This window comes from Camelina sativa, chromosome 9 (assembly GCF_030686135.1).
Source record: "Camelina sativa cultivar CO46 ecotype springtype chromosome 9, ASM3068613v1".
NCBI lineage: Eukaryota > Viridiplantae > Streptophyta > Magnoliopsida > Brassicales > Brassicaceae > Camelina > Camelina sativa.
In genome coordinates, this window is record NC_141888.1 from 40,477,599 (window position 1) to 40,505,565 (window position 27,967).

At 35.4% G+C, this 27,967-nt stretch overlaps 4 protein-coding genes and 1 long non-coding RNA gene across 14 annotated transcripts; 3 read left to right on the forward strand and 2 right to left on the reverse strand.

The window, feature by feature from the left end:
* Positions 1-22: 22 nt before the first annotated feature.
* LOC104714178 (camelliol C synthase) lies at positions 23-5,323 on the reverse strand. Of its 4 annotated transcripts, none has more exons than XR_015566386.1 (17): positions 4,909-5,161; positions 3,810-3,995; positions 3,519-3,608; positions 3,231-3,428; positions 3,059-3,143; positions 2,741-2,907; positions 2,468-2,659; positions 2,264-2,377; positions 2,057-2,176; positions 1,849-1,966; positions 1,670-1,768; positions 1,531-1,587; positions 1,241-1,431; positions 983-1,160; positions 815-895; positions 637-720; positions 23-369 (listed from the first exon to the last, which is right to left on the reverse strand). XR_015566386.1 is itself a non-coding variant. In XM_087466122.1 (17 exons), exons 1-17 carry the CDS (start codon positions 5,110-5,112, stop codon positions 229-231), a joined length of 2,310 nt encoding a protein of 769 aa, XP_087322248.1. In that variant the 5' UTR covers positions 5,113-5,323; the 3' UTR covers positions 23-228. The 4 variants fall into 4 exon arrangements, 3 of the variants coding, with proteins under 3 accessions (XP_087322248.1, XP_019085158.2, XP_087322250.1); XM_087466122.1 differs by having other exon boundaries at positions 1,849-1,971; positions 4,909-5,323; XM_019229613.2 differs by lacking the exon at positions 4,909-5,161 and adding an exon at positions 4,087-4,353 and having other exon boundaries at positions 1,849-1,971.
* Positions 5,324-8,602: 3,279 nt separating this feature from the next.
* Positions 8,603-13,527, forward strand: LOC147939321 (beta-amyrin synthase 1-like). 3 transcript variants are annotated; one of them, XM_087466126.1, is made up of 18 exons: positions 8,603-8,698; positions 8,933-9,153; positions 9,840-10,025; positions 10,173-10,262; positions 10,365-10,562; positions 10,631-10,715; positions 10,816-10,982; positions 11,054-11,245; positions 11,358-11,471; positions 11,549-11,668; positions 11,761-11,883; positions 11,968-12,066; positions 12,152-12,208; positions 12,311-12,501; positions 12,588-12,765; positions 12,857-12,937; positions 13,018-13,101; positions 13,206-13,527. In XM_087466126.1, the coding sequence occupies exons 2-18, from the start codon at positions 8,950-8,952 to the stop codon at positions 13,320-13,322; spliced, it is 2,286 nt and encodes a 761-aa protein (XP_087322252.1). In that variant the 5' UTR covers positions 8,603-8,698; positions 8,933-8,949; the 3' UTR covers positions 13,323-13,527. The 3 variants fall into 3 exon arrangements, 2 of the variants coding, with proteins under 2 accessions (XP_087322252.1, XP_087322253.1); XR_015566392.1 differs by having other exon boundaries at positions 8,604-8,698; positions 11,751-11,883; XM_087466127.1 differs by lacking the exons at positions 8,603-8,698; positions 8,933-9,153; positions 9,840-10,025 and having other exon boundaries at positions 10,183-10,262; positions 10,340-10,562.
* Positions 13,528-16,833: 3,306 nt separating this feature from the next.
* LOC147939322 (uncharacterized) lies at positions 16,834-17,722 on the forward strand. The gene is made up of 3 exons (XR_015566394.1): positions 16,834-16,962; positions 17,097-17,218; positions 17,481-17,722. It is a non-coding gene; the product is annotated as an uncharacterized LOC147939322 (long non-coding RNA).
* A 99-nt stretch (positions 17,723-17,821) lies between these two features.
* On the forward strand, positions 17,822-23,708 carry LOC147939323 (beta-amyrin synthase 1-like). Of its 4 annotated transcripts, XM_010431463.3 has the most exons (19): positions 17,822-17,907; positions 18,146-18,360; positions 19,368-19,553; positions 19,696-19,785; positions 19,868-20,065; positions 20,125-20,209; positions 20,334-20,500; positions 20,572-20,763; positions 20,828-20,941; positions 21,018-21,137; positions 21,217-21,339; positions 21,426-21,524; positions 21,610-21,666; positions 21,758-21,948; positions 22,029-22,206; positions 22,302-22,382; positions 22,464-22,547; positions 22,650-22,747; positions 22,911-23,708. In XM_010431463.3, the coding sequence occupies exons 2-19, from the start codon at positions 18,157-18,159 to the stop codon at positions 22,957-22,959; spliced, it is 2,316 nt and encodes a 771-aa protein (XP_010429765.1). In that variant the 5' UTR covers positions 17,822-17,907; positions 18,146-18,156; the 3' UTR covers positions 22,960-23,708. The 4 variants fall into 4 exon arrangements, 3 of the variants coding, with proteins under 3 accessions (XP_010429765.1, XP_087322255.1, XP_087322254.1); XR_015566393.1 differs by lacking the exon at positions 22,911-23,708 and having other exon boundaries at positions 21,207-21,339; positions 22,650-22,888; XM_087466129.1 differs by lacking the exon at positions 22,911-23,708 and having other exon boundaries at positions 22,650-22,888.
* On the reverse strand, positions 22,795-26,477 carry LOC104714180 (protein STRUBBELIG-RECEPTOR FAMILY 5-like). Of its 2 annotated transcripts, none has more exons than XM_019229617.2 (15): positions 26,243-26,477; positions 25,995-26,127; positions 25,817-25,888; positions 25,653-25,718; positions 25,508-25,579; positions 25,342-25,413; positions 25,173-25,244; positions 25,022-25,087; positions 24,862-24,927; positions 24,436-24,746; positions 24,104-24,363; positions 23,743-24,014; positions 23,522-23,642; positions 23,302-23,438; positions 22,795-23,195 (listed from the first exon to the last, which is right to left on the reverse strand). In XM_019229617.2, exons 1-15 carry the CDS (start codon positions 26,325-26,327, stop codon positions 22,907-22,909), a joined length of 2,094 nt encoding a protein of 697 aa, XP_019085162.1. In that variant the 5' UTR covers positions 26,328-26,477; the 3' UTR covers positions 22,795-22,906. The 2 variants fall into 2 exon arrangements, with proteins under 2 accessions (XP_019085162.1, XP_087322257.1); XM_087466131.1 differs by having other exon boundaries at positions 25,338-25,413.
* Positions 26,478-27,967: the final 1,490 nt, after the last annotated feature.

Consider the following 27,967-nt stretch of genomic DNA (forward strand, 5'->3'; position numbering starts at 1 on the left):
CTTGGATACGTACATAACTACATACATATAATTATAATACATTTAGATAACTTGAGAACATACATTAGTCATAATACAATACAAAAATATAATACATATAAGTGTGGATCAATAGTTTGCTTATTCAGTAGATTACTCAACCACCTTCATATAAATAATAACTTTATTGCAAAACAGAGGTCATGACTTATATGATCCTAACCCATAGTCAATGAAGTTATGATGGATCTAACTTCTTCTCTCTGTTGAAGGTTTTTCATATGCCAATGGGACTCGTCTCCTGTACTCTGCGAGTGCCCAAACTGGGAATATGTTTCTGTATGCTGCGTAGTGTAACAAGCAGTTCTTCATGAAAGCTCCAGTTATCTCCTGTAAAATAATACAATTTGGACTTTTCAAAATTTATGCATTTAGTTAGCATCAATTAAAATAAGCGTCTTTCAAATTAGCAATGTAGGTGTGCCCTCGTTTATCTAAGAACAGAAGAAAATCTTAGACAGCAAAGGACCAGTTAAATTTTTTGAATCTGTGGGGTTATAGCTCATCAGCTTCGCCATTAATCTAATGAGGACATGTCTAATGTTTTTAAATGAGCAGCTTTTCTGTGTTAGCTTTGTTTCATGTTCTCAAAAGTACCTGCTGAGGAAAATCGCCATTCTCCAGTTGGGAGTTGATTAAGAGCTTCGCAGCACGGTGAAGAGGAGCCGGATCTCTCTCAGCCTGTAGTGTGTGAGATTAATGCCTTTCATATGGATGACTAAAGAATTTTCCTATGGCGAGGAAGTAAAAGTTCTCAGCATATCATAATCTGAACCTGTCCAGCATGAAGTAGACCCATCATTGCCCAAGAGGTTTGCACCAAGTTTGATCTCTCCCCTTCACTTGGAATGTATCTCTGCACACCAAACCAAGTGTATTTTTTCTTGAATCAATGAACTGGGAAAAAGACGCTTACATTGCAATGATTATCAAGTGATTATACCTTTTTAGGACATGACAAGTAGCTTTCACCCCAACCTCCATTATCTTTTTGAGTTGTGAGAAGGAAATGAACGCCTTTACGCATAGCCAAACAGTTGTTGTACGTCTTTCCAGCAGCTGCAAGACCTCCCAGACCAAACCATGTACTGTATGTGAAGCAAACTCCCCAGCTTCCGTACCTATCAATCCAAGACTTGTGGGTAAAACCAAAATCTTTCTGAACAATTTCACTGTGTCCAAAAGCTAATTTATATAATACCATGAACCATCAAGCATTTGTATGCTCTCTATGTATTGCACGGCTCTCTTGATAAAAGTGTTGATCTCTTCTGTCCTGTGATACGGATATAGTTGCTTGAACAGAATCAAAGCTTGGATTGCTGAGGAAGTACACTCATTGTACTCGTGCTCAATCACAATGTCAGCAAATACTTCAGTAGGATTTAGCAACTGAAACACGAGAACAAAGTGAAAAGATGTTTCTGAGAATTTCTTTCCTGGGATTCATAAACATTGTGATACAAAATCTTGATGTGATTTCGTACTTACTTCCAACCATTCTTGTCCACGGGCAGGCTCCCAAGCAGTTACACCTCCATTTTTACTCTGCAGCCAGAGCACAGAAACAGAAAAGTTTCTTATCATAAAAATTTGAGTTAGTGTATTCTATATATGGTATAAAGCTCACCTGTAAAGACAGTAAGATAGCAACAGACTCATATAACTGTTCAGGATCCATTTTGGGGCCAACTATGTCAGGTGGCATCATCGAAAGCAACAGGCAACACTACAGCAAACCAAGATAAGGGTGCAGATTAGGTGGAAAGCTGACCAACTTGTTATCATAATCGAATTCTGAATAATCACCTTAAGCCCTTCCGCTGTGCAGTCGGAAGCTTGCCATCCATGATCTCGATCAGAGAAAGTCCACGACCCTTTGGAGATGTGACGATACATGTTCGCATATTCACCCGAAGGGTTCTCTCTAACCTTAAGAATTCTCAGCTCTGTAAGACAACTTCACTTGTTCTGATAATTCAAAGTCACAAAAATCATACTGTAGAGGATATGGAACCTGAGAAATTTTTAAAAAGTCATATCCTCTCCTCAGTACATCTGGGACTTCGTTCGCGAGATTACTTGCAACTAACGCTTGGAGGGCAAACCCCGAATCCCATAATTGACTTCCAAAGCTCTGCAAAATACGTGACTCATAATTTTTCTATGTCAAAACGAATTTTCCAAGTGACATAACAACAAGATTCCGAATTTTCATTGACACCTGCATTTTCATCCCGTCTTCTGCAATCCACAAGTAATCAGAAATCCTTAAAAGATGCTTCTTGAAATGAATTCCGTTAGGGTCTTCAACCCAACACGCAAGCATGCACAATGCCTTCAAAAAAAAATCTGAAATTTTTAGTTAATTCGAAGATACATTCTGAGTTCTCCAGCATTGCTACACAGGGACTGTATTCGTTTGTACCTTTTCAACACATCCAATGGTAATATAACGGCTATTTTCGTCTTCATAATGTATGTGTTTCATTGCCACCCCAAGAGCTTTTTCCCTTAGAAGCTTGTTAAATGGCCAACATGTAAGAAACGGCTCAGTGAAGATGTAAAGGCAGTCCCATATAACATCTTGAATTTTTGGATGAGGACAGTATGCATCTTCCTAAGGAACAAAGTGGAAGGTTTTCTGTGAAAGTTTCTTCCTGAAAAATCTATATAAACAAGGAACAATGATCGATCTTACCTTTGCACATAGATGGCGTGCTCTATTCCAGTTTATTTTGGCATAAGGCTGCAAGTAAATTTCTTCGCGTAGTTGCAGAATAAGAGGACTTATTGGACCAACAAATCTCTTCCCGTAAAGATAAGACATTGGCATGTAAACCAACCGGCAGTAACACCACATTTTTGCTGCATATATTCGTTAAACGGTGTCAGACGAATAAGTTCAGAAGTGATGAGGCAATTTCAAGAGCTCAAGTATTGATTGATTATGACACCCTAGTCACTACATATAGTAATGAGGTAAAGCTGAAGATATTCGAGATGTTACGAAACAAACATGGATGTATAGGAAGAAATGAAGGTAGGATCCAAAACTCTGGAGGCATGGGGTTGCTTCCTGACCAATCAAAGACACCAAGAATCTACAAACAATCAAAGAAAAATTAAAACAAACTTATGCATCTATTTTTTACTTAAACAGACTAAAAAAACATCGGGGGGATATATACCGAAAGCCAAGTTTTACCCCAAGAGGGTATGTAAGTTGCACCACCGTGGCCAAGAATCCAATTCCTGGCACGTGTGCAGGCGTTTCCTGGTCCTCCATTAGGACCTTCTCCAAGTATACGCATACATAAGTAGTTAAGTGTGGTGCAGAACATCGTGCTGTGGCCTTCTATGTGTAATCCCCAGCCACCATCTTCGTTCTGCAAACAAAAAAACAGATGTCAAGGGTAAACAAAGGTGATTGGAAAGAGTTTAAAGTAACATAAGAGTTTATAACGTCTATAAGAAACCTGGTGACAGTAGATATATCGGAGGATCTCACGACGATGCTCTGTAGTGAGTATCTCATGGAGATGTCCAGTAACGAATAAGCAAAATACCTGTATCTTACAAACAAAAGAAACATCATACCTCTCTCCATAGCCTAACTTGGATAAAGTCTCGTTTTTTACCCCAAAAAAAAACTCTTTTCAAATCTAAAACACTAATTTTGCTAATTCCTCGTAGCACCATTCCTAAAGACTAATTCTTATATACTACACTGAAAAGAAATTGAGAGAGAGAGAGAGAGAGAGACATACCAATGGAGGAAGGAAGAACAAAGGACCAGCATTTTCAGCAGGCCAGTGTCCATCACTTGCCTGCAAGGCCGATAAGAAATTGACACCTCTCCTTAACGCATTTGTAGCTATTTCGCTTGTGATCTTATTGGCATCTTCAACCTTCACTGGAGGTATAGCTTGCTCGAAACTCTTCTCCTTGAGAAACTGCAATCATAGGACCAAAATTTACCAAACAACTAAAGATGGTTTGAATCATATCATGAAACCAAAATCCCAATAGAATCATCTCGATTACTGGTAACCACTCTTATGTTCCATATATAGATTCCGATATATGCCTTAAACCACCGCCGTTTGAAATCAGAACAAGGGATTTGTTTCACTCTAGTCGCGCCCAGTCGAAGAATCAAAACACGATTAGGCTTCGTGTGGCAAGATGAATCGAGAGGGTTTTTTTTCTCGGCTGAGGCCGGTGGTGATTACCGGTAAAGGTCACCGTCGGTCGCAGGTTAAGGACTGTAATTAAACCTTTGACTTTGACCTGTTCTCGCGACTTTTTCCCGGCGATATCTTTTTAGTCTATTTATTTACTTTAAGGCCCTTATATTTATAATAATTTTACAATTGGGGTCATATCTTTTTATAATATAATATTTCGAATAAAATTAAAAAGTTTTGAGTCGTTGTATAACTTGTTTTGATGTTTTTGCCCTTTCACTAGGGTTAGCAAAAAACTAAAAATATGGACCTAACCCATATATAATCACGTTCTTTATCCAGTTCCATGTTTATTACGACACCAAGTATGGGAACATCATTGTGTGTTGTTACATACATGGACGACGACGACGGACGACGAACAAGAGCTAATTATAAAGAATAAAAAAAATTTACGATACTTTCTCACATATTTACGCCATTTTTTAATTAATCTTGTGTAAATATATTTATCACAAAACTTTAAATTTCACTGGTTTATGTCTTCTAGATGCAATTCACTTAAGAAATAAATAAAATTATTTTCATTTGTAAATTTTAAGTTTTCTTCGTGATTTGGCTTGTCAATCCTTCCTTTTAATAAACTATGTTATCAAAGAAAGAAAAAAAAAACAAATACCTGAAGACGCCATATGAGATCGCTGCTTGCTCTAACCCGGAAACGATCATCACAATATTTCCGGCGAGCTTCTTCGACGGCTGCTCGTTCATCCTCTGTGCCGGCGTCGGGATCAAACTCCCATGTCTGCCGTCCGAGGAAGTTGTTGGTGCTGGACAAGAAGGGCTCTTCTTTGTTTCCACTTGCTATCTTCAACTTCCACATTCTTTAGAGATCTTAATTAATTATTCATCTCAAAATATGGCATATTGTATGCATCGTCTACTGAGTGCACGTAATATATGTGGAGAAAAGAAGAGAAGTATAAGGAGAATATTGAATTTGATTTACAAGCACGTACACGCATACGTAATTCCTTTTTTTTTTTTTTTTGGCATATATAATTCGTTTTGAAGTTTTATTTATCGCTTAAATCAGAGTATAATGAACTTTGGAAGAAAAAATATATGAAATGATTTCCTTTCATTTTGATTGAGATTAAATCGTAGTGTATATATATTTTTTTTTGGTCAAGTTAAATCGTAATATATTTGCAACGCTATTAATTAGAGCTGAGTTTTTGGATATTTTCTGCCTTTTAAAGTTTCGATTATTTTCTTCTGCATGTACTTACGTGTTTTATACAAAATGGTGTACATTATATTAAATAAGACTACAGCAGTTTACTAGTTAATTTTATCATTAATCTTTAGCAAATTGTAAATATAGGCATGCATAAAAAGAAATTTTTATATTTCATATTTTTGTTTTACGATTTCTAAATATTTCATAAAAAAAACATATACTTTATTGTTCTGAAACGTAAACATAATGTGTTTACGGATAATTACATTGCATATGCATACAAAATGTATACAAGATTGATTCGATCATATGTTTCATATAATCCCTCATATATAATAACAACATCTTTACGCCATATTAGTTGTATTTTCTTACAACTTGTAGAATGGAAAGCTAAACTAATTTAAAGAATTTTTGGGTTCACTCCTAAGATGAATCCTTTTGTTTTTTTTTTTTTGTTTTAATCAATAAGAATTAGACATGTCATAATACATTTAATAAACTATTCATTCAACTCCTTATTAAATAAGAAAACAAAATCTGTATACATTATTATAAAATTAAAATTTCAAACTGTTTTTTTATAAACCCAAACCGATATATAATTTCATTATAACTACCAATTTGCGGTAATTCGATGTCGACAGTATATTGGAATTTTCAGAAAACACTAGCTAGCTAAACCCGAACTATATTTTCCAATCATTGATTTGGGATGATCTTTTTAAGAAGATTACAACTTCCCCTAATTAGCTGGATTGATGATTCCTTTAAAATCATCGCTGTCCGTTTCTTAAAATCATCCTAAATCTAAAATTATTCGATTGAACATTTGCAGAAATTACTCATTTGTTGGAAATCTGATATTTTGGAATCTATTATATTAAAGGAAAAAGTTAAAAATCAATCAATATGGATTGACTCATCTTCAAAACTTTGTTTTAAATCATATATACTATAGAAAAAAATGTGAGCCCCAATAAACAAACAAATGACTTTGATTCAACGGTCTTCTTGAATGTCACGTTTTGCTGACCATGATAAATTGAGAACAAAAATGAACATTTTGACCCAAAAAAAAATTGAACAAAAAGATTAAAAGAATATACAGTATATGTAACGTTTCAGTTTCAGCGGTAGCTAGTTTGCATGCATGCTGGTTGGTGATTTGTCAAGCAACTTAATCTCTCCATGTGCTATATTCTTTTTTTCATAGAACAGAAGAGAAGCATTTTCACTTATCAGCCAAAGCCCATAAAGACGTTTCGCAAGTGTTTGTATAATTTGTGTGTCCAGCCTTGCGCCAGCACGTACTGTCTCTAGATACCATAGTCGATCGATATATAGTTAAATCATCTCGTTCAACATATTGAACGATAAGATAAATTGATCTGTTACTGAACCCCCATACCTGTATAATTTTGTAAACTTCCATACCTGTATTATTTTGACCTCACCCACCCCTTTTACGAAAAGAGATTTATACGCGACGTGACTCGTGATGAGTATCAATGAAGAATAATCTATTTTACAAAATTTATCTAGAGAGTAGTGTACAAGCTAGAAACCTGGGTCTTAGAAACAATGAATGCATTTAAAGTCCTACGATAAGTATGGTTGTAAACGCTTTGGGTTTCAAATGTTCGGTTGTGAATATGAGCGTTGGATATACTTTTTTTTTTTTTTGTCGTCTAAGCGTTGGATATACTTATAAAGTATATTTTGTATCTATATCGCCAACACTTATATAGTAATTAATTATGAAGTAGTATAAATTTAGGATCATGTTTAGTTGTATTAAAAAAATATAGACATACTGTATTAAGCTCATTAAGTTTATATTAATCGTTTCGATTAAAAACCGTAATATATCTTTTAAAACAACACGATATGAAATATACTACATTTTATGTAATAGTAAAAAATCTAAACCGTTGTACACTTTTCTAGCAGGGATTGTACATGACCAAATTGCAGAGGTTTTTCTTAATTCTTAAAGACAAAAACAAAAACGCCGTATAAAAAGTTGGAAACAGTACGGTGGCACTTATTGCGATTGACAAAGTGAGTAATATATGTTTCACTCTTGTTCTTTTTTGTCAAATTGCTATTATCTCATAACGATCATGTGCGCCCTCCATTTATATACGGACATCTGCCCACACTGCATCTAAGACGACGGTACGTGTGGCGTTTATGGTTAGGTCGGTCATGATTAATTGTTGATTACTCCAATAGTCCAATTTCTATGTACTTGTTTTCGATTTTTCTTTGTTATAAGTTGGAACTAAGTTTTATTTTGGTCATTTGTGTAGTAACAAGTTGGAACTAAATTACATAAAATACGGTTTAAATAAAAATCAAAATACATGTGTCCTTTTTTTGTTTGGGTATAAATAACTGTTAATGTTGCTAACTGGTTCTAACCAATAAAAAGAGTTTGATTAATCGTGATTTGATGTAAAAAAACGACAATTTCATTTATTTGAGTGGTCTTTAGTCTCTACACTCCGATATTTATATGTGTGGTGTGTGGTCTCTAGGACTCTCTCCCGAAAATCAAAACATAAGTGATTGAAAAGTGTACGTACATATGTTTTCATTAATGAAATGTGATGAACTAAACAGGTGTGGTCCATCCACCACCAGATCATTAATTACTTGAGTTTGATTTTGGGAGTACTATTTGAGTTCTGATATATATTTTGCTATGGGAACTGATCATTAAAAATATATGGTCATATGGAACCTACGAGCTAGGATTTAGATGATAACAAGATGTCTTGTGAGTCCATTTATGTTTAATTAGTTACTCCAAAAACCAAATAATACGATGTTACCGCACTAACACGGTGAGAAAAAAAAAAGAAGGAGAGAAGAAGTACTATAAACTTGTAATTAACTGTAATCTACTTTAAGTTGAAGAGTGTTAATTTGAGGCTTTGTCTTTAATTCTGCTGTAAACTATACATATAATTAAGATGTATCATGTATACCTTTTACAATTTAGAAGAAAAAATAGATTTGTCTAACCCAAAAATAAATAAACGTTGATTGACAAAAAAAAATAAAAAATAAATAAACGTTAGAGATAATAATTTAGTTAATTTAAATAAGCGCCCAAATTATTATTATAATCTAGTTTCTCCTCGACCTCTATATAAACATACGTACATGAAACTCTCCAAAGCATAACAATCGCAAAGGCAAACATCGACGTCGCCAAGTACTCTCTTATCTCTATTATTCTCACTCTCTCTCTCTCTCTCTCTTTAACATGTTCATTACATAGGGTATCTTTAGTTTTAGTATATAAAGACATATATAAGCATGTAAAATATATAGTGTATATAATCTATATATTGTATGCATGTCTAGGTACTGGCTTATATACCATCGTTTTGTATGAAATTCTAAACTCACTAACTATAAATATGGTATATGGATCATATACGTGTAGATAGAGGATCATTCATTATGTGGAGGCTGAAGATAGGAGAGGGAAATGGAGAAGATCCTTACTTGTTCAGCAGCAACAACTTCGTCGGACGTCAAACATGGGAGTTTGATCCCAAAACCGGCACACCGGAGGAACGAGCCGCCGTAGAAGAAGCTCGTCGGAAATATGTAGACAACCGTTCTCGTGTCAAAGGTTGCAGTGACCTCTTGTGGCGAATGCAAGTGAGTTTTTTAATTGCATTCACCAGTGAGATTTATTTGTTTATTATTATGACAAAATTCCCTAAAATCTAATCAGCTAGATGTTTGTGATATTGGGTATATAAATTATTATTATTAATATATATATATGTATTCACAATTTATACACACATGACACATGCAGTTGGACTACAACCACAGTAAGAAAAATATGGATTTTGGCTAATAGAATTATTATCAAAACCAATCAGACTTGTCGTAAAGGAAAACTGTATGTTAGTGCCGTTTAGGAAACATTATATTGAAGGATATGTGTTGATAATTTCATATAGAAAATATATAACATTTTTTTTAAAAGAATCTTCGATTTTAGGCAAATCATTCGAAACAGAAGGAGAAATGAAAGACAAAAAAAAAAATCAGATAATTCATACCTAATTATAATGGCTCTCGGAAAATCAATAAATTCGACCGAGAAAGAGAACAACCCAATCTTAGTTGACCAAAAAAACAAAAAAAAACGGAAAACTGAACAACCAGTGACGAAATCATAAAATGAAGTTATTATACTTTTGGGCCCCTTAAAGTTAAGTTAAATGGGCCATGTGCAATTACTCAAACCTTGTTTGTTTCTTTCCTTTTTTTCAACGAAAGTTTCTATTTTTTTTGATGTGAGTTGATTTTGACTGGGGACTACTACCGTACAGTTTCTGAAAGAAGCAAAGTTCGAGCAACTCATCCCGCCGGTGAGGATCGACGACGGCGTAGGCATAACCCATGGAAACGCGACGGATGCGTTACGGAGAGGAGTTTCTTTTTTCTCGGCTTTGCAGGCCTCCGATGGTCACTGGCCTGGAGAAATCACCGGACCTCTCTTCTTCCTTCCTCCTTTGGTATGTTTCTTCTTCTTCTTCTTCGTTTTCCCTTTCAATTCCTACTCTATGTCTATTGGAGGATACTCAATTAGGGTTAGATTCAGAGATTTAGGGTTTCGATTGCGAGAGAAATTAAAGGAGGAATCAATGAAACTTTGGCTGCAGGTATTTTGTTTGTATATCACAGGACACCTTGAGGAGATATTTGATGCTGAGCATCGCAAGGAGATGCTTCGACATATCTATTGTCACCAGGTACTCTCAATTGATGCCTCTGTTTTTTGTTTTTTTTTTTTTTCAAAAAAGAGACTTGACAAGTGAGATCCTCACAGGAGTAAGTAACTGTGTAATTTGCAGAACGAAGATGGTGGTTGGGGATTGCATATTGAGAGCAAGAGCATGATGTTCTGCACGGCACTGAATTACATATGCTTGCGTCTCCTCGGAGAAGGTCCCAATGGAGGACGAGATAACGCTTGTAAACGGGCCAGGGACTGGATTCTTGACCGTGGTGGTGTGACTTATATTCCTTCCTGGGGAAAGATTTGGCTCTCGGTAAGCTTTTGGGACCATATCAACTGATAGAAAGGTTACAATCAGCTTTTGATTTGTTTTGTGTGTAGATAATTGGAATCTATGATTGGTCTGGAACCAACCCTATGCCTCCCGAGATCTGGTTGCTACCTTCTTTCCTTCCAATACACTTAGGTTTGTTCTCCGTTTCTTGTTTTTTTTTATAGATTTTACCAACTGGCACGTTTTGAAACTGTTATTTCCATTTGTTGATTTTTTGGTTTTCGATGTATAGGCAAAGTTTTGTGCTACTGCCGGATGGTTTACATGCCCATGTCATATCTCTATGGGAAGAGGTTTGTTGGTCCAATAACACCTCTTATTCTGCAACTGCGTGAAGAACTCCATTTGCAACCTTACGAATCTATCAACTGGAATAAGACGCGGCGTCTATACGCAAAGGTATGGTTGGCAATTTCTTTTATCTTGATCAATGTCACGATAACATAAACATTACATTGTTCTTCTCGCAGGAAGACATGTATTTCCCACATCCTTTGGTTCAAGATTTGGTATGGGACGCTCTTTACCTCTTTGTGGAACCATTCCTTACCCGTTGGCCGTTAAACAAGCTTGTCAGAGATAAAGCTCTTCGGCGGGCAATGAAACACATACATTACGAAGACGAGAACAGTCATTATATCACCATCGGATGTGTTGAGAAGGTAAAACGTCGAGTGAACCTTTATAAACTTATGCATATACATTATATCACTATCGTATGCATATACATTATATCACCATCGGATGTGTTGAATTCTAACTGTTGGTTTTTAGGTATTGTGCATGCTTGCTTGCTGGATTGAAAACCCGAATGGCGACTACTTCAAGAAGCATCTTGCTAGACTTCCAGATTACATGTGGGTCGCCGAAGATGGAATGAAAATGCAGGTACCAAAGGATTGAAAACTAGATAGTAGGTGTAAGTCTAACAATGTAAACTTCTTAAGAATTTTAATTTTATGCAGAGCTTTGGAAGTCAACTTTGGGACACAGGGTTTGCGGTTCAAGCTATACTTGCTAGTGATCTCTCTGATGAAACCGGTGATGTACTCAAGAAAGGACATGATTACATTAAGAAATCTCAGGTTTGATATCCTTTTTTATATTATAGTAGTGTACCGTGAATTGCTCTAAAGAACAGGTGGATATGTTTTCTTAATTTCAAAGAACATTGCAGGTTAGAGAAAACCCGTCTGGTGACTATGAGAGCATGTACCGCCACATTTCCAAAGGAGCATGGACTTTATCTGATCGAGATCATGGATGGCAAGTTTCAGATTGTACAGCTGAAGCTTTCAAGGTATTCAACCAGTTACTGATGCAAAACAAGTTAGCTGCAGTTTCCTTGAGAATTATGCCTCAAAGTACTTCTTCTGTGTTGTAGTGTTGTCTGCTGCTCTCCATGATGCCAGCTGAGGTTGTTGGCCAGAAAATGGATCCCGAACAACTATTCGATTCTGTTAATCTCATGCTGTCTTTTCAGGTAAGGTTGAATCTATAAGGTTAATGTCCCAAAAAAAGTATTGGCTCTTAATAGAATTTACAACCCATGAATTCATCTAATGTAGAGTGATAATGGAGGTATGACTGCATGGGAGCCTGCCCGTGCATATGAGTGGATCGAAGTAAGAGCTGAATGACACAAGGATGCTCGCATATTTTTTGCTAAATTAGAAGTTAGTAGGAAAAGATTCTCTGATGTTAAACCTTTGTAAATGGTGTTTCAGTTGCTCAATCCCACAGAATTTCTGGCTAATCTAGTGGCTGAGCGTGAGTATGTGGAATGTACCTCCTCTGTTATGCAAGCTCTGGTTCTGTTCAAACAACTCTATCCGGATCACAAGACGAAAGAGATCAGCAGGTCCATCGAGAAAGCAGTGCAATTCCTAGAAAACGAACAGAGGCCAGATGGTTCATGGTATATTACTTTTAATTTTAACACAACTCATACATATGGTTCAGAAGAAGCTTAACAAAATACAATGTGTGCTCGAGTCATGATAGGTATGGAAATTGGGGTGTTTGTTTCATTTACGCCACATGGTTTGCTCTTGGCGGCCTAGCAGCCGCTGGTAAAACGTATCAAAATAGCCAGGCTATCCGTAAAGGTGTTGAATTTTTGCTCACGATACAGAAAGATAATGGAGGTTGGGGCGAAAGCTATCTGTCATGCCCTGAACAGGTATTTACGGGGATCAAGACCTTATTATTACGTAAATTTCATCAAAATTATCGAATTAAGTGCTGATCTTTCTAACATGATGTACGTGTAGAGATACATACCTTCAGAAGGGAAAAGTTCCAACCTGGTGCAAACTGCGTGGGCAATAATGGGGTTGATCAGCGCTGGACAGGTTCAAATATTTCATTTTGCATACACTCTTTTCGATAATTACAACGAAATTTCTTTGGTTTAATCTATTAAAGAAAACAGGCTGAGAGAGATCCAATACCTCTTCACCGTGCTGCAAAACTTATCATCAATTCGCAAATGGAAAATGGAGACTTCCCACAACAGGTTAGGTCTTTGCTAAAAATTTAGATTATATTATGTTTCATAGCTTCCATTATCTTCTTGGTACATAATTTTGATCTAGATCACTGTTATAATCGCATTTGCAGGAAATAGTAGGAGTGTTCATGAAAAATTGCATGATACACTATGCTACCTACAGAAACACATTCCCATTGTGGGCACTTGCTGAGTACCGGAAAGCTGCGTTCGTTACTACTCCCTAACATCTATAGCGTTTGTCTCACTTAGTCTTTTATATGAAACACAAGAAAAAGTTGTATTATATTATAATAAGAATGATAAGATTTATGCTATGTGTGGAAACCAACAACATGATGACACGTGTGTCTCACACCACATCTCCAGGGCATTTGCACAATTCGTTTCTGAACGTAGCACTTTCCTTAATATATGTATTTGTTTGGTCTCGCTGTTCCTTTATAAACAACTTATGCATAATTCTCGATGGACTAAAAATGTTGTTTACATATATCGCGGTGTGTGACTACTGAATACCACAAAAGATAAGATAATGAGATTAACGAGTTATCCACCTCTATAGGGACCAACAAAATATTGCTCACAAGATAAGAATTTTGAGAGGCCATAATCTGATACGAAATTGTTAGAAGGCTTTATGTTCGTATGCATCGGTTGACATGCGTCGTGTAAGGTACCTACATAAAAAAAACCACTTGCGTTGGTGTGTCTTTGTCTGTCGCCTGTCGGTTTATGATTACTCGACGGTTCCAGCGGTTCGAAAGGCAATTCTTGGATATTTGTGATCAAGTATATTTTCTCCATTAATCGTTTTACAATTTTGTTGAAAATATCGTTTATATTTTCAATACAATACTTTAAACATTTATACTATTTATAGAATGTTGGTTGGAAAATGAGTTTGTATTAATGAAGGATCTTTTTATTGGAAGTCCGATATTTTTGGAATCTAAAAGAGGGTTATTGGTTCTATGATTTTAATGGATTTGGAAATCCAGACAAAAAGCATGTGTTATTTAATCATTGATTTTAAAATACTTATCAAAATGATGTGTTATTAGTTCCATGATTTACAAATACTTGTTAAAATCCCATGTTATTCATTCAATGATTTGTTTTTGGATTTCAAAATCCACATTATGTTTTAAATAGATTTGAATGGATTTGAAAGTGTAAAATAGAAGGATTCAAATCCAAGGATAAAACATGTTATTTCAAAATCCATGTATTTTGATTTTTAGAATTTACAATTTCATATGGATTTATAAATTACCTCTCATCAAATAAAAAATTTTAAAAATCAATCGATATGGATTGACTTCATCTTCCAAACATGTGAGCCCCAACAACAAAATAAAAGACTTCGGTTTCGTTGAACAGAGGAAAAAAAAAAATAATAATATGTAACGCTTGAGCGGTGCCCTTACGGTAGCTAGTGATCTGCATGCATGGTTTTGTAAGTCGATCAACCTTATAATACGTTGGAGATTGTTCGTTGGTATTTGGTAACTGAGTATTTCCCCTTTACACCTCCATACCTGTATGTATTAATCTTTACTGCACCCGTTTTATAAAAAGAGATTTATCGATCCGTGTGAGTATCAACGAAGAATAATCTATTATACAAATTTGTGTTATTGAATTCTAATTTATAAATCTTTTTGAAAATTTCAACAAAATCATCAAAAATAAATAAGTGAAAGAGTTTTAAGGATTGCTAGAAAGTTTTATATAGTTTTGTTGATTAGTTTTCTAAAATCTTGTAAATTCTTCTAAACAATTTCTGTATTTCATCTATATTTTTATGATTTTATTTTGTGAAAAAAATGTATAAAATCATGAACTAATAACAGAATAATTAAATTTATTAATAATAGATTCTTAAAAATATTAAAATCATCGCTATTGAATCTACCGTTTCTTAAAATCATCATAAAGCTAAGGTTATTCGATTGAAGATTTGCCGAAATTACTCTTTTATTGGAAATCTAATACTTCATTACAGGAAAAGTTAAAAAAAAAATCAATCGATATGGATTGACTCCATCTTCCAAACTTTGTTTTTAATCATATATGGCAACATCCTAGATAAAATCTAATACCCCTTCACCGTGCTGCGAAACTTATCATCAATTCACAAATGGAAAATGGAGTTTTCCCCAACAGGTTAGACATTCTTGTTGCTAGAAATTTAGATAATATATGTTGTCGTACTACATATTTTGTTTTAAAGAATGTTATAATCGCATTCGCAGGAAATAGTACGAGTGTTCATGAAAAATTGCATGATACACTGTGCTACCTACAGAAACACATTCCCATTGTGGGCACTTGCTGAGTACCGAAAGGCTGCATTCGTTACTACTCATCAACATCTATAGTGTTTGTCTCACTTGGTCCTTTTTTATATGAACATACGAAAAAGTTGTATCATATTATTATTTATAATAATAAGATAGTGCTATGTGTGGAAACCAACCACATGATGACACGTGTCTCTCACACCGCATCTCCACGGCATTTGCACAATTCGTTTCTGAACGTAGCAGGCACTTTCCTTAATATATATATGTATATTTGGTCTCGCTCTTCCTTAATAAACAATTTATACATAATTCTCGAAGGACTAAAAATGTTGTTTACATATATCGCGGTGTGTGAATACTGAGTACCACAAAAGATAAGATAATGAGATTAACGAGTTATCCATATCCACCTCTCTAGGGACCAACCAATTAATGCTCACAAGATAAGAATTTTGAGAGGCCATAATCTGATAGGAAATTGTTAGAAGGCTTTATGTTCGTATGTATCAGAAACGGTTGAATGTTGGTTGGAAAATGATTTTGTAATAATGAATGATTTTTTTATTGGAAGTCTGATATTTTTTTGAATCTAAGACTTCATCAAAGGAAATTATTAAAGATCAATCGATATGGATTGACTTCATCTTACAAACTTTGTTTTTAATCATAAATAGAGAAAAAATATGAGCCCCAACAACAAATAAATGACTTCGGTTCAATGGTCTTCTCGGATGCCACGTTTCGCTGACCAGAGCAAACAAAAATAATATGTAACGCTTTAGCGGTGCGCTTACGATAGCTAGTGATCTGCATGCATGGTTTTGTAACTTGTAAGTCGATCAACCTTATAATACGTTGGAGATTGTTCGTTGGTAACTGAGTATTTCCCCTTTACACCTCCATTACCTATATGTATTAATCTTTACTGCACCCGTTTTACAAAAAGAGATTTATCGATCCGTGACGTGAGTATCAATGAAGAATAATCTATTTTACAAATTTGTGTTACTGGATTCTAGTTTAATAAAAATTCGAAGACTTCAATAAAATCATATAAAATGAATAAGTGAAAGAGTTTTAAGAATTGATAGAAAGTTGTATATATATAGTTTTGTTGATTAGTTTTCTAACATTTTGTAAATTCTTCCAAACAGTATCTGTATTTTATTGATATTTTCATGATCTTATTTTGTGTAAAAAATGTATAAAATCATAAATCAATAACATAATAATTGAACTCATTAATAATTGTAGATTCTTTTGTTTTAATTAAATAACACAAAAAAAATTATAGACTTTTTAAAAATCTGAATCTAATACCCCAAATTTGTTAAGATTTTAAATGATTTTTTATAAATTTTTACAAATCACAAACTAATAACACCAAATTTTAGCAGAATTTAACAAAATTTTAATCTAATAACAACATATTTTAACCAACATTTAAAATCTTTAAAACTTTATTTAAATACCAATAACATTCTTGTGGTGTACTAGCAGCTAGAAACCTGGGTTTTAAATTGGCAATACTGGATAGGAATTTAGAGCCCTATGATAAGTATGGTTGTAAACGCATGTACCGAAAACTGTTATTGAATATATGTACTTTTTGCCATCTATTACATCATTGATATAAAATCTCTTTGATCTAATCCTATTATGTTGATATTCAACAACATGCGGCATATGCAGTTATGAGGAACAATTCCCACAAACAATGATTCCACGGTGCAGCTCTCCCTACAACAAACGGTTATGTATGTACGACATCTTCTCTCCAGTGCCGGTCCAGAGGGGAAGCAACCCAAGCGAAGGTTGGGGTCCCAATTTTTTTATTTTTTTTTTCTTTAGTAATTAAGACCTTTTTGAAGTTTTATTTGATTGAGTTTCTAAAAAAATGCTCAATTATATAGAGAATAAATAAATTTTATTCCAAAAATCAGATTTTAGTATGAATTTGATTCAAAAAAAATTAACTTTTAGTGTGAATCTATTAAAAAGATGTCTAATTTTTTTTTCTTTAGTATAAGGAGTAAAAAAAAATTGTTCTGAACCTCCAAACTGAGATATGTGTAGGACGCCCAATTATACTAGACCGGCACTGCTTCTCTCAACAACATACGAGACCACAACGAACAGCTCTGCATGCGGTACTATGGACATCCCACTAATCTGCAATAAACTATATTTATTGGAATTCAAAACCCGAAACTAAGTAATATTAATAAACTTTAAAGTTTTAGTGAACCATTGGATCAAAAAGACTTCTATTCACTATTAAATATTTATGTAAACGATATTTGTTAAAACAAGCTTTTGTGAATAAGTCACTTGTAGTAGTTGACAAAAAAAATTAAATTAAATAACAAATATTTTTTAATCAATAAGTCCAAAGTATTCTTATTTTGTTCGTCCTCGACCTCTATATAAACACACGTACATGAAACTCTCCAAAATATAATCACCAATCGCAAAGGCAAACATCCAGGCAGCCACAAGCTAAGTAATTCTCTCGAATGTTTCACTCTCTTATCTCTACTACCCCCTCTCTATAACATGTTCATTACATAAGAGCTCTTTAATATCGATGTATAAAGACATATAAAATCATACATATATAGTGCTTATATTATCTATGTACCGTACATATGCATAGAAACTGGATTACATACCATCATGGGATTGTTTGTATGAAATTCTAAACTCAGTGAGTATATATGGATATGTACCCGTATATACAGAATCAATCATTATGTGGAGGCTGAAGATAGGAGAGGGAAATGGAGAAGATCGTTACTTGTTCAGCAGCAACAACTTCGTCGGACGTCAAACATGGGAGTTTGATCCCAAAGCGGGCACGCCGGAGGAGCGAGCAGCGGTAGAAGAAGCTCGTCGGAAATATGTAGACAACCGTTCTCGTGTTAAAGGTTGCAGTGACCTCTTGTGGCGAATGCAAGTGAGTTTTTTTTTTTTTTATTATTTTATTTTTTTTTTAATTATTCACCAGTGGGATTTATTTGTTTATCATCATGACAAGTTGCCCTAAAATCTATTTAGATGATTGTGAAATTTGGCTCTATCTATATATAGATATATTCATAATTTATATATGCACATGCAGGGAAATATATATTGGCTACAACCACATAAATAAATATATATATATATATATATATATATATTCATAATTTATTCACTTATTTTCGCTAAAAGTAGAATTGTCATCAAAATTCAAAATAATCAGATTTATCGGTAAAAGGAAAGTGAATGTTATTTAACAGTGCCGTTTAGGATCTGTGTTGATAATTTCAGTACGATGATCTATGAAAGAAAACTAAGCTAATATATAGCAGTTTCCTTATATAAGATTAAAAAATATTCCCTCTGTATCAGAATAGATGATGTTGTAGGATTTTATTTTGTATCAGAAAGGATGATTTTCTGTACACTTTAATCAATTAATGATAAGAAATTGCAAATTTCAAGAATCATTAAATGAGAATTTAAAAGTTTGATGAAATACTATTGGTTAATAAGTATAAAAATATGTTATTATAAATAAATAATACATTTATTGCTATACATTAAATGTTATTCTTGATTCATGTAAAAATTCTAAAACATCATCTATTGTGATACAGAGGGAGTATATAACAGTTTGTTCAAAAACTTTAATAGAATCTTGGACTTTAGTCAAATCACTGGAAACAAGAGTAATTTCTCTTGAGAAAAAAAACACAGAAATAATTCATAATATCTAGGAAAACCAATTTATTCACATCGACCAATGACGAAATCGTAATCAAGGTTTTTACTCTTGGGCCCTAAAAGTTAATGGGCCATGTGCCATTACTCATACCTTGTTTTCTTTATGCTTTATTTCCTTTCTCTCCAACGCGAAGAAGGTTTCTATTTTTAATGTGAGTTGATTTTGACTGGGGACTGACTGACTACTGTACGCAGTTTCTGAGAGAGGCAAAGTTCGAGCAAGTGATCCCGCCGGTGAAGATCCACGACGGCGAAGCCATAACCCATGGAAACGCGACGGATGCGTTACGGAGAGGAGTTTCTTTCTTCTCAGCTTTGCAGGCCTCCGATGGTCACTGGCCTGGAGAAATCACCGGACCTCTCTTCTTCCTCCCTCCTTTGGTATGTTTCTTCTTCTTCGTTTTTTTCTTTCAATTCTTACTCTATGTCTATCGGAGAATACTCAATTAGGGTTAGATTCAAAGATTTAGGGTTTCGATTGCGAGAGAAATTAAAGGAGAAATCAATGAAACTTTGGCTGCAGGTATTTTGTTTGTATATAACAGGACACCTTGAGGAGATATTTGATGCTGAGCATCGCAAGGAGATGCTTCGACATATCTATTGTCACCAGGTACTCTCAATATCTTGGCTCTGTTTGTAAAGAAGAGACTTGACAAGTGAGATCCTCACAGGAGTAACTGTTTAATTTTCAGAACGAAGACGGTGGATGGGGATTACACATTGAGAGCAAGAGCATGATGTTCTGCACCGCGTTGAATTACATTTGTCTGCGTCTCCTCGGAGAAGATCCCAATGGAGGACGAGATAACGCTTGCAAACGCGCCAGGGACTGGATTCTTGACCGTGGTGGTGTGACTTATATTCCCTCCTGGGGAAAAATTTGGCTCTCGGTAAGCTTTTGGGACCATAGAATGGTTACAATCAGCTTTTGATTTTGTTTTGTTTGTAGATACTCGGAATCTATGATTGGTCTGGAACCAATCCTATGCCTCCGGAGATATGGTTGCTACCTTCTTTCCTTCCAATACACTTAGGTTTGTTGTCTGTTTCCATTTTCTTTGTTTGTTTAGATCTTACGAATTGGCTCATTTTGAAATAGTTATTTCCTATCTGTTTTTTGGTTTTTGATGTTTCTCTTGCGCTAAAACACATTTATAGGCAAAGTTTGGTGCTGTTGCCGGATGGTTTACATGCCCATGTCATATCTCTATGGGAAGAGGTTTGTTGGTCCAATAACACCTCTTATTCTGCAACTGCGTGAAGAACTCCATTTGCAACCTTACGAATCTATCAACTGGAATAAGACGCGGCGTCTATACGCAAAGGTATGGTTGGGAATTTCTTTTATCTTGATCAATGTCACGATAACATAAACATTACATTGTTCTTCTCGCAGGAAGACATGTATTTCCCACATCCTTTGGTTCAAGATTTGGTATGGGACGCTCTTTACCTCTTTGTGGAACCATTCCTTACCCGTTGGCCGTTAAACAAGCTTGTCAGAGATAAAGCTCTTCGGCGGGCAATGAAACACATACATTACGAAGATGAGAACAGTCATTATATCACCATCGGATGTGTTGAGAAGGTAAAACTATGCATATTCTTTCTAACTATCGTGTGCTTGAATTCTAAAACTTTTGTTTTTTTAGGTATTGTGCATGCTTGCTTGCTGGATTGAAAACCCGAATGGGGACTACTTCAAGAAGCATCTTGCTAGAATTCCAGATTACATGTGGGTCGCCGAAGATGGGATGAAAATGCAGGTACCAAAGGATTGAAAATCAGATATTTGGTGTAGTCTAGCAATGAGAATTTCTTATGAACTCTAATTTTATGCAGAGCTTTGGCAGTCAACTATGGGATACAGGGTTTGCGGTTCAAGCTATACTTGCTAGTGATCTCTCTGATGAAACCGGCGATGTACTCAAGAAAGGACATGATTACATTAAGAAATCTCAGGTTTGATATCCTTTTCTTATTATAGTAGTGTTTTCTCGAATTGCTCTAAAGTGTTTTCTTAAATCAAAGAACATTGCAGATTAGAGAAAACCCTTCTGGTGACTATGAGAGCATGTACCGCCACATTTCCAAAGGAGCATGGACTTTATCTGATCGAGATCATGGATGGCAAGTTTCAGATTGTACAGCTGAAGCTTTCAAGGTAATCCAGCCAGTCACTGATGCAAAACAAGTTAGCCGTAGGTTCCTCGAGAGTTATGCCTCAAAATTACTTCTTCTCTTTTGTAGTGTTGTTTGCTGCTATCCATGATGCCAGCTGAGGTTGTTGGCCAGAAAATGGATCCCGAACAACTATTCGATTCTGTTAATCTCATGTTGTCTCTTCAGGTAAGGTTGAATCTATAAGGTTAATGTCCCAAAAAAAATATTGGCTCTTAATAGAATTTACAACCCATAACTTCATCTAATGTAGAGTGATAATGGAGGTATGACTGCATGGGAGCCTGCCTGTGCATACGAGTGGATCGAAGTAAGAGCTGAAAGACATAACGATGCTCGCATATTTTTTGCTAAATTAGAAAAGATTCTCTGATGTTAAACCTTTGTAAATGGTGTTTCAGTTACTTAATCCCACAGAATTTCTGGCTAATCTTGTGGCTGAGCGTGAGTATGTGGAATGTACCTCCTCTGTTATGCAAGCTCTGGTTCTGTTCAAGCAACTCTATCCGGATTACAAGACGCAAGAGATCAGCAGGTCCATCGAGAAAGCAGTGCAATTCCTAGAAAACGAACAGAGGCCAGATGGTTCATGGTATATTACTTTTAACACAACTCATACACATGGTTCAGAAGAAGCCTAACAAAATACAATGTGTGCTCGAGTCATGATAGGTATGGAAGTTGGGGTGTTTGTTTCATTTACGCCACATGGTTTGCTCTTGGCGGCCTAGCAGCCGCTGGTAAAACGTATCAAAATAGCCAGGCTATCCGTAAAGGTGTTGAATTTTTGCTCACGATACAGAAAGATGATGGAGGTTGGGGCGAAAGCTATCTGTCATGCCCTGAACAGGTATTTACGGGGACCAAGACGACCTTAACTAGTACATAAATTTCACCAAAATTAACGAATTAAGTGCTGATCTTTCTACCATGATGTACATGTAGAGATACATACCTTCAGACGGGAAGAGTTCCAACCTAGTGCAAACAGCTTGGGCAACAATGGGGTTGATCAGCGCTGGACAGGTTCAAATATTTCATTTTGCATACACTTTTTTTCCGATAAATACAACAAAATTCTGCGATTTAATCTTTTAAAAAAAACAGGCCGAGAGAGATCCAATACCTCTTCACCGTGCTGCGAAACTTATCATCAATTCGCAAATGGAAAATGGAGACTTCCCACAACAGGTTACATATTTGCTAGAAATTAAATTATATATGTTTCATATCTTCCATTATCTTCTTAGTACATATTTTTGATCTAGAAAACTGTTATTATCGCATTCGCAGGAAATAGTTGGAACGTTCATGAAAAATTGCATGTTGCACTATGCTACCTACAGAAACACATTCCCATTGTGGGCACTTGCTGAGTACCGAAAAGCTGCGTTCGTTACTACTCCCTAACATCTATAGATTTTATGAACACAAGAAAAGAAAAAAGTATTCTATTGTAATAAGATAATTATTTCGGTCTTTTCTTGTGTTCATTTCGAGAAAATTAGTAATAATCTCATCTTATAACGTCACTACTTTTCTGTTTAACTCTAGTAATCATAATCGTCGTGGGCTCGAAAAGACGATGAAAGATCATCTTTAAGCTTCATACTTGACCGTTGAACCATCCGTTCAAGCGCCTCCACAACTTCCGACATGGGTGGTCGGAACTCTGGTTCCACCTGTACACATAATGCGATGATGTCGGCGAACCGTGATAATGACTTTGGTGGGTAAAGCCCGTGCAATGCTGGATCCGCTATATTCGACAATGCGTCTATGTCGTGAAGCTGTGGTGTCGCCCACCGCACCAACGATCTTTCTGGCCTTGGCTTCTCTCTGCTTATAGCACAACCCAACCCAAAAAAAAAAAAAAAAATCAATTCATAATCTAAAAACTGAGATTCGATTTGAAGATAAATGATCTTGTAAAAATGGAACTGACCCGTCAAATGGAACTCGGCCGGTGAGAAGTTCTAACATTACGACGCCAAAGCTGTAAACGTCGCTCTTTGGTGTATAAGCAGAAGGGTTCTTGGCTTCTGGTGCATTGTATCCTTCTCCAAGGTTTTGACTCGTTCTCTGCCACACCATATAGTGAACATTAATTCTAGTAAACTCAGTCCCAACTTTCTACAAAAAGAAGGGAAAAGTATAATGCTCACAAGATAGAATTTTGAGAGGCCGTAATCCGAGAGACGAGGGTTGAGATCTGCGTCTAGCAAAATGTTAGAAGACTTGATGTTCTTATGCATCACAGACGGCGAACATGCCTCGTGTAGGTACCTACACACAATAACGACAATGTAATTAATGATCACAAATAAATAAAAGAGCGTTTGCGTTTATGTATTTTTTTTTGTTTGTGTGGATTTTAAGAACATACTCGACGGCTCGAGCGGTTCCCAAGGCGATTCTGACTCTTGTATTCCAAGTCAACGGTTTACTGAAAGAATCTGACAAATGAAGGAACTCATGGAGTGAGCCGTTTCTGAAGTATTCGTAGACTAACATGTTGTGACCTTGCTCTGAGCAATAACCTACGAGCTCTGCTATGTTCTGATGCCGAATCTTTGAGACGCTCATTACAATCGGCGTTATATCTTCTGATTTACTCGAATCGAACAATGTCGAATCGATCTTCTTAACCGCCAAAGTCTGCATGACATAGAAAATTTGATCAGATATTGTTTAATTGAGTTGTGATTGTTCTGTTACTTGTGTAACACGTTAGGTTAGGGGATTACCCGTCCATCGAAATACTTGGCTCTGTAAACACGTCCTATTGAGCCTTCACCGAGTAGATTTCCAGGTGAGAAATTGGCTGTTGCGCTTTGCAAATCAGAGAGCTCGAATTCTGTAGCGGAACGAGTCGAAGTGGTTCGTTTCGCGTTGAGCTTGTTGGCGAACTCGGTATCGTTGAAAGACATCACACGCGACGAAACTGAATGCTTTAGTCCCTTTGATCCTATCCCGTGGATATTATCATCATCATCCGAATCTCCACCTTCAATAAATAAGCTCATCTCGATCAGTTACTTGCAAAACCAAATAGGTCCAAAAAAAACATCTCGTATACCTTTGTAATCGTTGCCAAAATCGACGCGTAGCTCTTGTGCAGATCCATGAGAGGAAAGAGATCTGAACTTTGGAGTGTGTTGGCTCCTGTCTTCGTCGATGAAATGAGGAGAGATAGATGACTTTTTCTTGGAGACAAGCGCGATTAAAACGGCGATCAACACAAGAACTCCTAAGCTTGCTCCAGCGATCATCATTCCGGTCACAGCGGTTATACCTCCTCCGTCATTAGAACCTGAAGATTTTCGACCGTATTTAACACCCGGAGGTGGTGGTGGAGCAGTTTCAGTTGACCAGTCGTTGCCTCCAGTCCTTTATCAAACGCAAAACAGAGAGAAAACAGGGGAACTCTTTTATATATCCTCTGTTTTTTTTTGTTTTTATGTTAAATCTGTTTCTTGTGTAGAAAGCAACCTGTTTCACTTACAGTAAACTGTCTATATCCTTAAGCTCATTAGGTATCCATCCTTTGAACCGGTTGTCTTCGACGTTTCTGTAATCACACAAGAAGAAAACGAATGTTTTTTTTGAGTATCGAGTATGGGAATTGTGTGAAAACCTAATTAAGAGGTTTTTTAGATGCTTACAAGTCATCAATGGCAAGGTTCCTGAGAACGTTTATGTCGCCTGTGAAACGATTTTCCTGCAAGTGTCTTGCACAATTACAAGACAAGATCCAATTTTAGCATCCGAGAGAGAAAAAAACACTTAAATAATGATTTGTTTCTTATTCCATACAATTTTTTGAGGCTTGTGAGATTAGCAAAACTCTGAGGTAATTTCCCAGAGAGTTGATTTAACGATAAGTCCCTGCATAAGTAAATTTGGGTGTGTAAGGTCTCAAATTTGGTGATTTTTAACAACATTTTCTGTTGAAAAAGTATATAACTAAAGGAATTGTACCTACAGAGTTTCGAGTTTTGACAGTTTCTGAAACATATCTTGTAGATCTCCATTGAGCTTGTTTTGTCCAAGATTACTGCGCGTATTTCAAATATATAAATTAACAAGTGATCATAAAACCTAACTAACAACAACGATATACTTGATGAAGGTTATTTGCTTTCACTCACATGCTTTGGATACTTTTCATTTGAGATAAGGAGTAGGGCACGTTTCCATCGAGTTCGTTTTCAGAAAAGTCTCTGCATCAGTGAGAAAAGATTACGATTTGTTTCTTGGGTAATAAGTGATCAAAAAACAAATGTAGGAACTTACAGATTAGCAAGGTTGGGTGGGAGTTGATAAGGTATGTTCCCTTTTAGATTGTTTTTGCTGAGATCACTGTACTATCACCAGATTTTAAAACCAAAACTGTTATTTTCTGATTTCTAGTTTTTTTTTAACTGATTTAAAAGAGACTATTAAATGAGAATCCTCACAAATTGGTGAGAGATTTGAGGTTGCTTAGTAGATAACCGAGAGATCCACTTAGCTCCAAGCCTGATAACTGTCTGTCGGAGACAAAAAAAAAAAAAATGAAAGAAATAAGATAACTTGTGATACAAGTAAGGATCTGAGATTAGGGTTTTAAAATATATTAGGGTTGTTATCATATACAATTCGGTGACGGAAGAGCCTTTGCATTTGACGCCTTCCCAAGAACCGTCGCAGGGATCACCTCCACTAGATTTCCAGCCTTTGAGTTTCGACGGTGAATTTAAGCTCGTAAACATCACGTTCAAAGCGGAGACTGCCAAAACATTTCTGATTAATTCTTGATCGGTCTAATCTAGTAGTAATCACATATTAAAACATGTTTTTGTCTAATAAAAAAAAATGAGATTGAAGCCTAAATTGTATTTTACCTTCTTGGTTATCGGTTTTTGCTTGAACTAAAGTGATGATAATAGCGAGAGAGACGATCAAGAGGTGTACGAGCTTCTGCATCATCTTGATTTGCAAGAAAGATAGAAATAAGGATTCGGGGGTTAGGGTTATGCTTCCTGGTTTGATTCACGGACGACAAGATAACGAGGGTTTGAGAGAGAATGTGCCATTGTAATTAGATTTAGGGGTGGAGACATTTTTGAGGTTTGGTTCAGGGACAAGATATGATCATCATTCACGACCATTAACTTTCGCTGAACAACTGTTTACTAATTTTAGATCTTTGAGGGAGAACGATAGATGCGCCATGACGGTGAAAATATGTGTGTGTGTGTGTTTAAATTTTTAACCAACCAATTATTAAAAAAATATATTTGTAATTTGTCAAAGTACAAATACTTGGGCTGATCTGAGCGTTAGGCTAATGTGTAGTCTCTCTCATAGTCTCTCATATTAGCCCAGACAAACCCACTTGTATTGTATGCTTAATGTGAGCCTCCTAAAAAAATTTATAAGCTCAAAGCCGGAAGTCATTATTGGTATACCATCAAAACGTATCTTCTTCAAATCTAAGTTTATAATTGAACCCAAATACAATTTCTAAAAAAATTATTGCAGTAGAATTACAATGAGTTATTATCGGTCATAAAATAACAATTTTGTAAGGGAGAATATCTTTGATCAAAAATTTCATTATGTACTAGTTTGAGAACCCCACACTTATGTAGAAATATTGTTGACTGAAATTTTCTTCATTTACTTTGGATCAAAATACTTAATAAATGTCGTAATTTCTGATTCTTTTCTCACCTAACTTTGACCCGTGAACCAAATATATGAGTTTTGTCGAAGTTTGCAGATAATCTCGAATATGAAAAAACTATCGAAGGTATAAAAAAAATGACACAATAACCTGATTTTACTTGAAACGCTCCAAACGAATGCTTTATATACCCGATTTTATTATACGCTACACGTATGTTTTTACAACATTTAAAGAGTTACACTTAGTCAAACTTTATTCAGTTTATCTTGTACAGTAGAGGATTGCATGTGTAATTGAAAACAGTTTCAGAGAATGAAAAAAAAATATATTTCATTGGTAGAACCAAACCATAATATATATATATATCTATTTATTATGTTAAATCTGCTAATTCCTAATAATTATCGATTTACTATAAATTTTAAATAAAATAATTTCTTAATTTTTTAGGAATAATTAAGTAAATAACTACGTAATTTCTGATACTAAACGTTGGAAAGGATGTTATTGGTTGACAAAAATAAAAAGGGCATTTAGTTGTTAAGAATGACTTTGACTCGGAAGTCGGAATATTCAAATCTTCCCCAACGACATTACAAAATTTAGCCACACTTTTTTCCTTTACAACACAAAATTTGTCCACGTTGACAAATGACAAGTATCCTTACACCCCGATTGAAGTTTTCAACTGTCGACTAGTATATACTATCCATATTTGCATGTCTATGTTTAAAACTTAAAAATACTTGCAAAAAGACAAATATAAATTATTAGTTATGATATGCTCATTTCATGAACGTTTGGAAAAAAAAAAAAAAAGAAAAAAAGAAGTTTGTAGTGATTTTAAAGTGACTAGCGACAAAAGCAGTGAACACATCACCGCTTTAAGTTTTAACCATAAGTACAGATCGAAGCAATACACATTAATATTATATCA

Coding starts and splice junctions, on each gene's coding strand:
- LOC104714178 (XM_087466122.1), bottom strand. CDS start 5,112: ATGTGGAAGTTGAAGATAGCAAGTGGAAACAAAGAAGAGCCCTTCTTG. Junction 1,769..1,848: donor GCACAGCGGAAGGGCTTAAG/GTGATTATTCAG, acceptor GGTTTGCTGTAG/TGTTGCCTGTTGCTTTCGAT. Junction 1,161..1,240: donor CAAATGCTTGATGGTTCATG/GTATTATATAAA, acceptor TTGGATTGATAG/GTACGGAAGCTGGGGAGTTT.
- LOC147939321 (XM_087466126.1), top strand. CDS start 8,950: ATGTGGAGGCTGAAGATAGGAGAGGGAAATGGAGAAGATCCTTACTTG. Junction 10,563..10,630: donor GGGGAAAGATTTGGCTCTCG/GTAAGCTTTTGG, acceptor TTTTGTGTGTAG/ATAATTGGAATCTATGATTG. Junction 10,716..10,815: donor TTTCCTTCCAATACACTTAG/GTTTGTTCTCCG, acceptor TTCGATGTATAG/GCAAAGTTTTGTGCTACTGC.
- LOC147939323 (XM_010431463.3), top strand. CDS start 18,157: ATGTGGAGGCTGAAGATAGGAGAGGGAAATGGAGAAGATCGTTACTTG. Junction 21,138..21,216: donor ATTACATTAAGAAATCTCAG/GTTTGATATCCT, acceptor AGAACATTGCAG/ATTAGAGAAAACCCTTCTGG. Junction 21,949..22,028: donor CAGAGGCCAGATGGTTCATG/GTATATTACTTT, acceptor GAGTCATGATAG/GTATGGAAGTTGGGGTGTTT.
- LOC104714180 (XM_019229617.2), bottom strand. CDS start 26,327: ATGATGCAGAAGCTCGTACACCTCTTGATCGTCTCTCTCGCTATTATC. Junction 24,015..24,103: donor CCAAGTATTTCGATGGACGG/GTAATCCCCTAA, acceptor TATGTCATGCAG/ACTTTGGCGGTTAAGAAGAT. Junction 23,643..23,742: donor GGAACCGCTCGAGCCGTCGA/GTATGTTCTTAA, acceptor TATTGTGTGTAG/GTACCTACACGAGGCATGTT.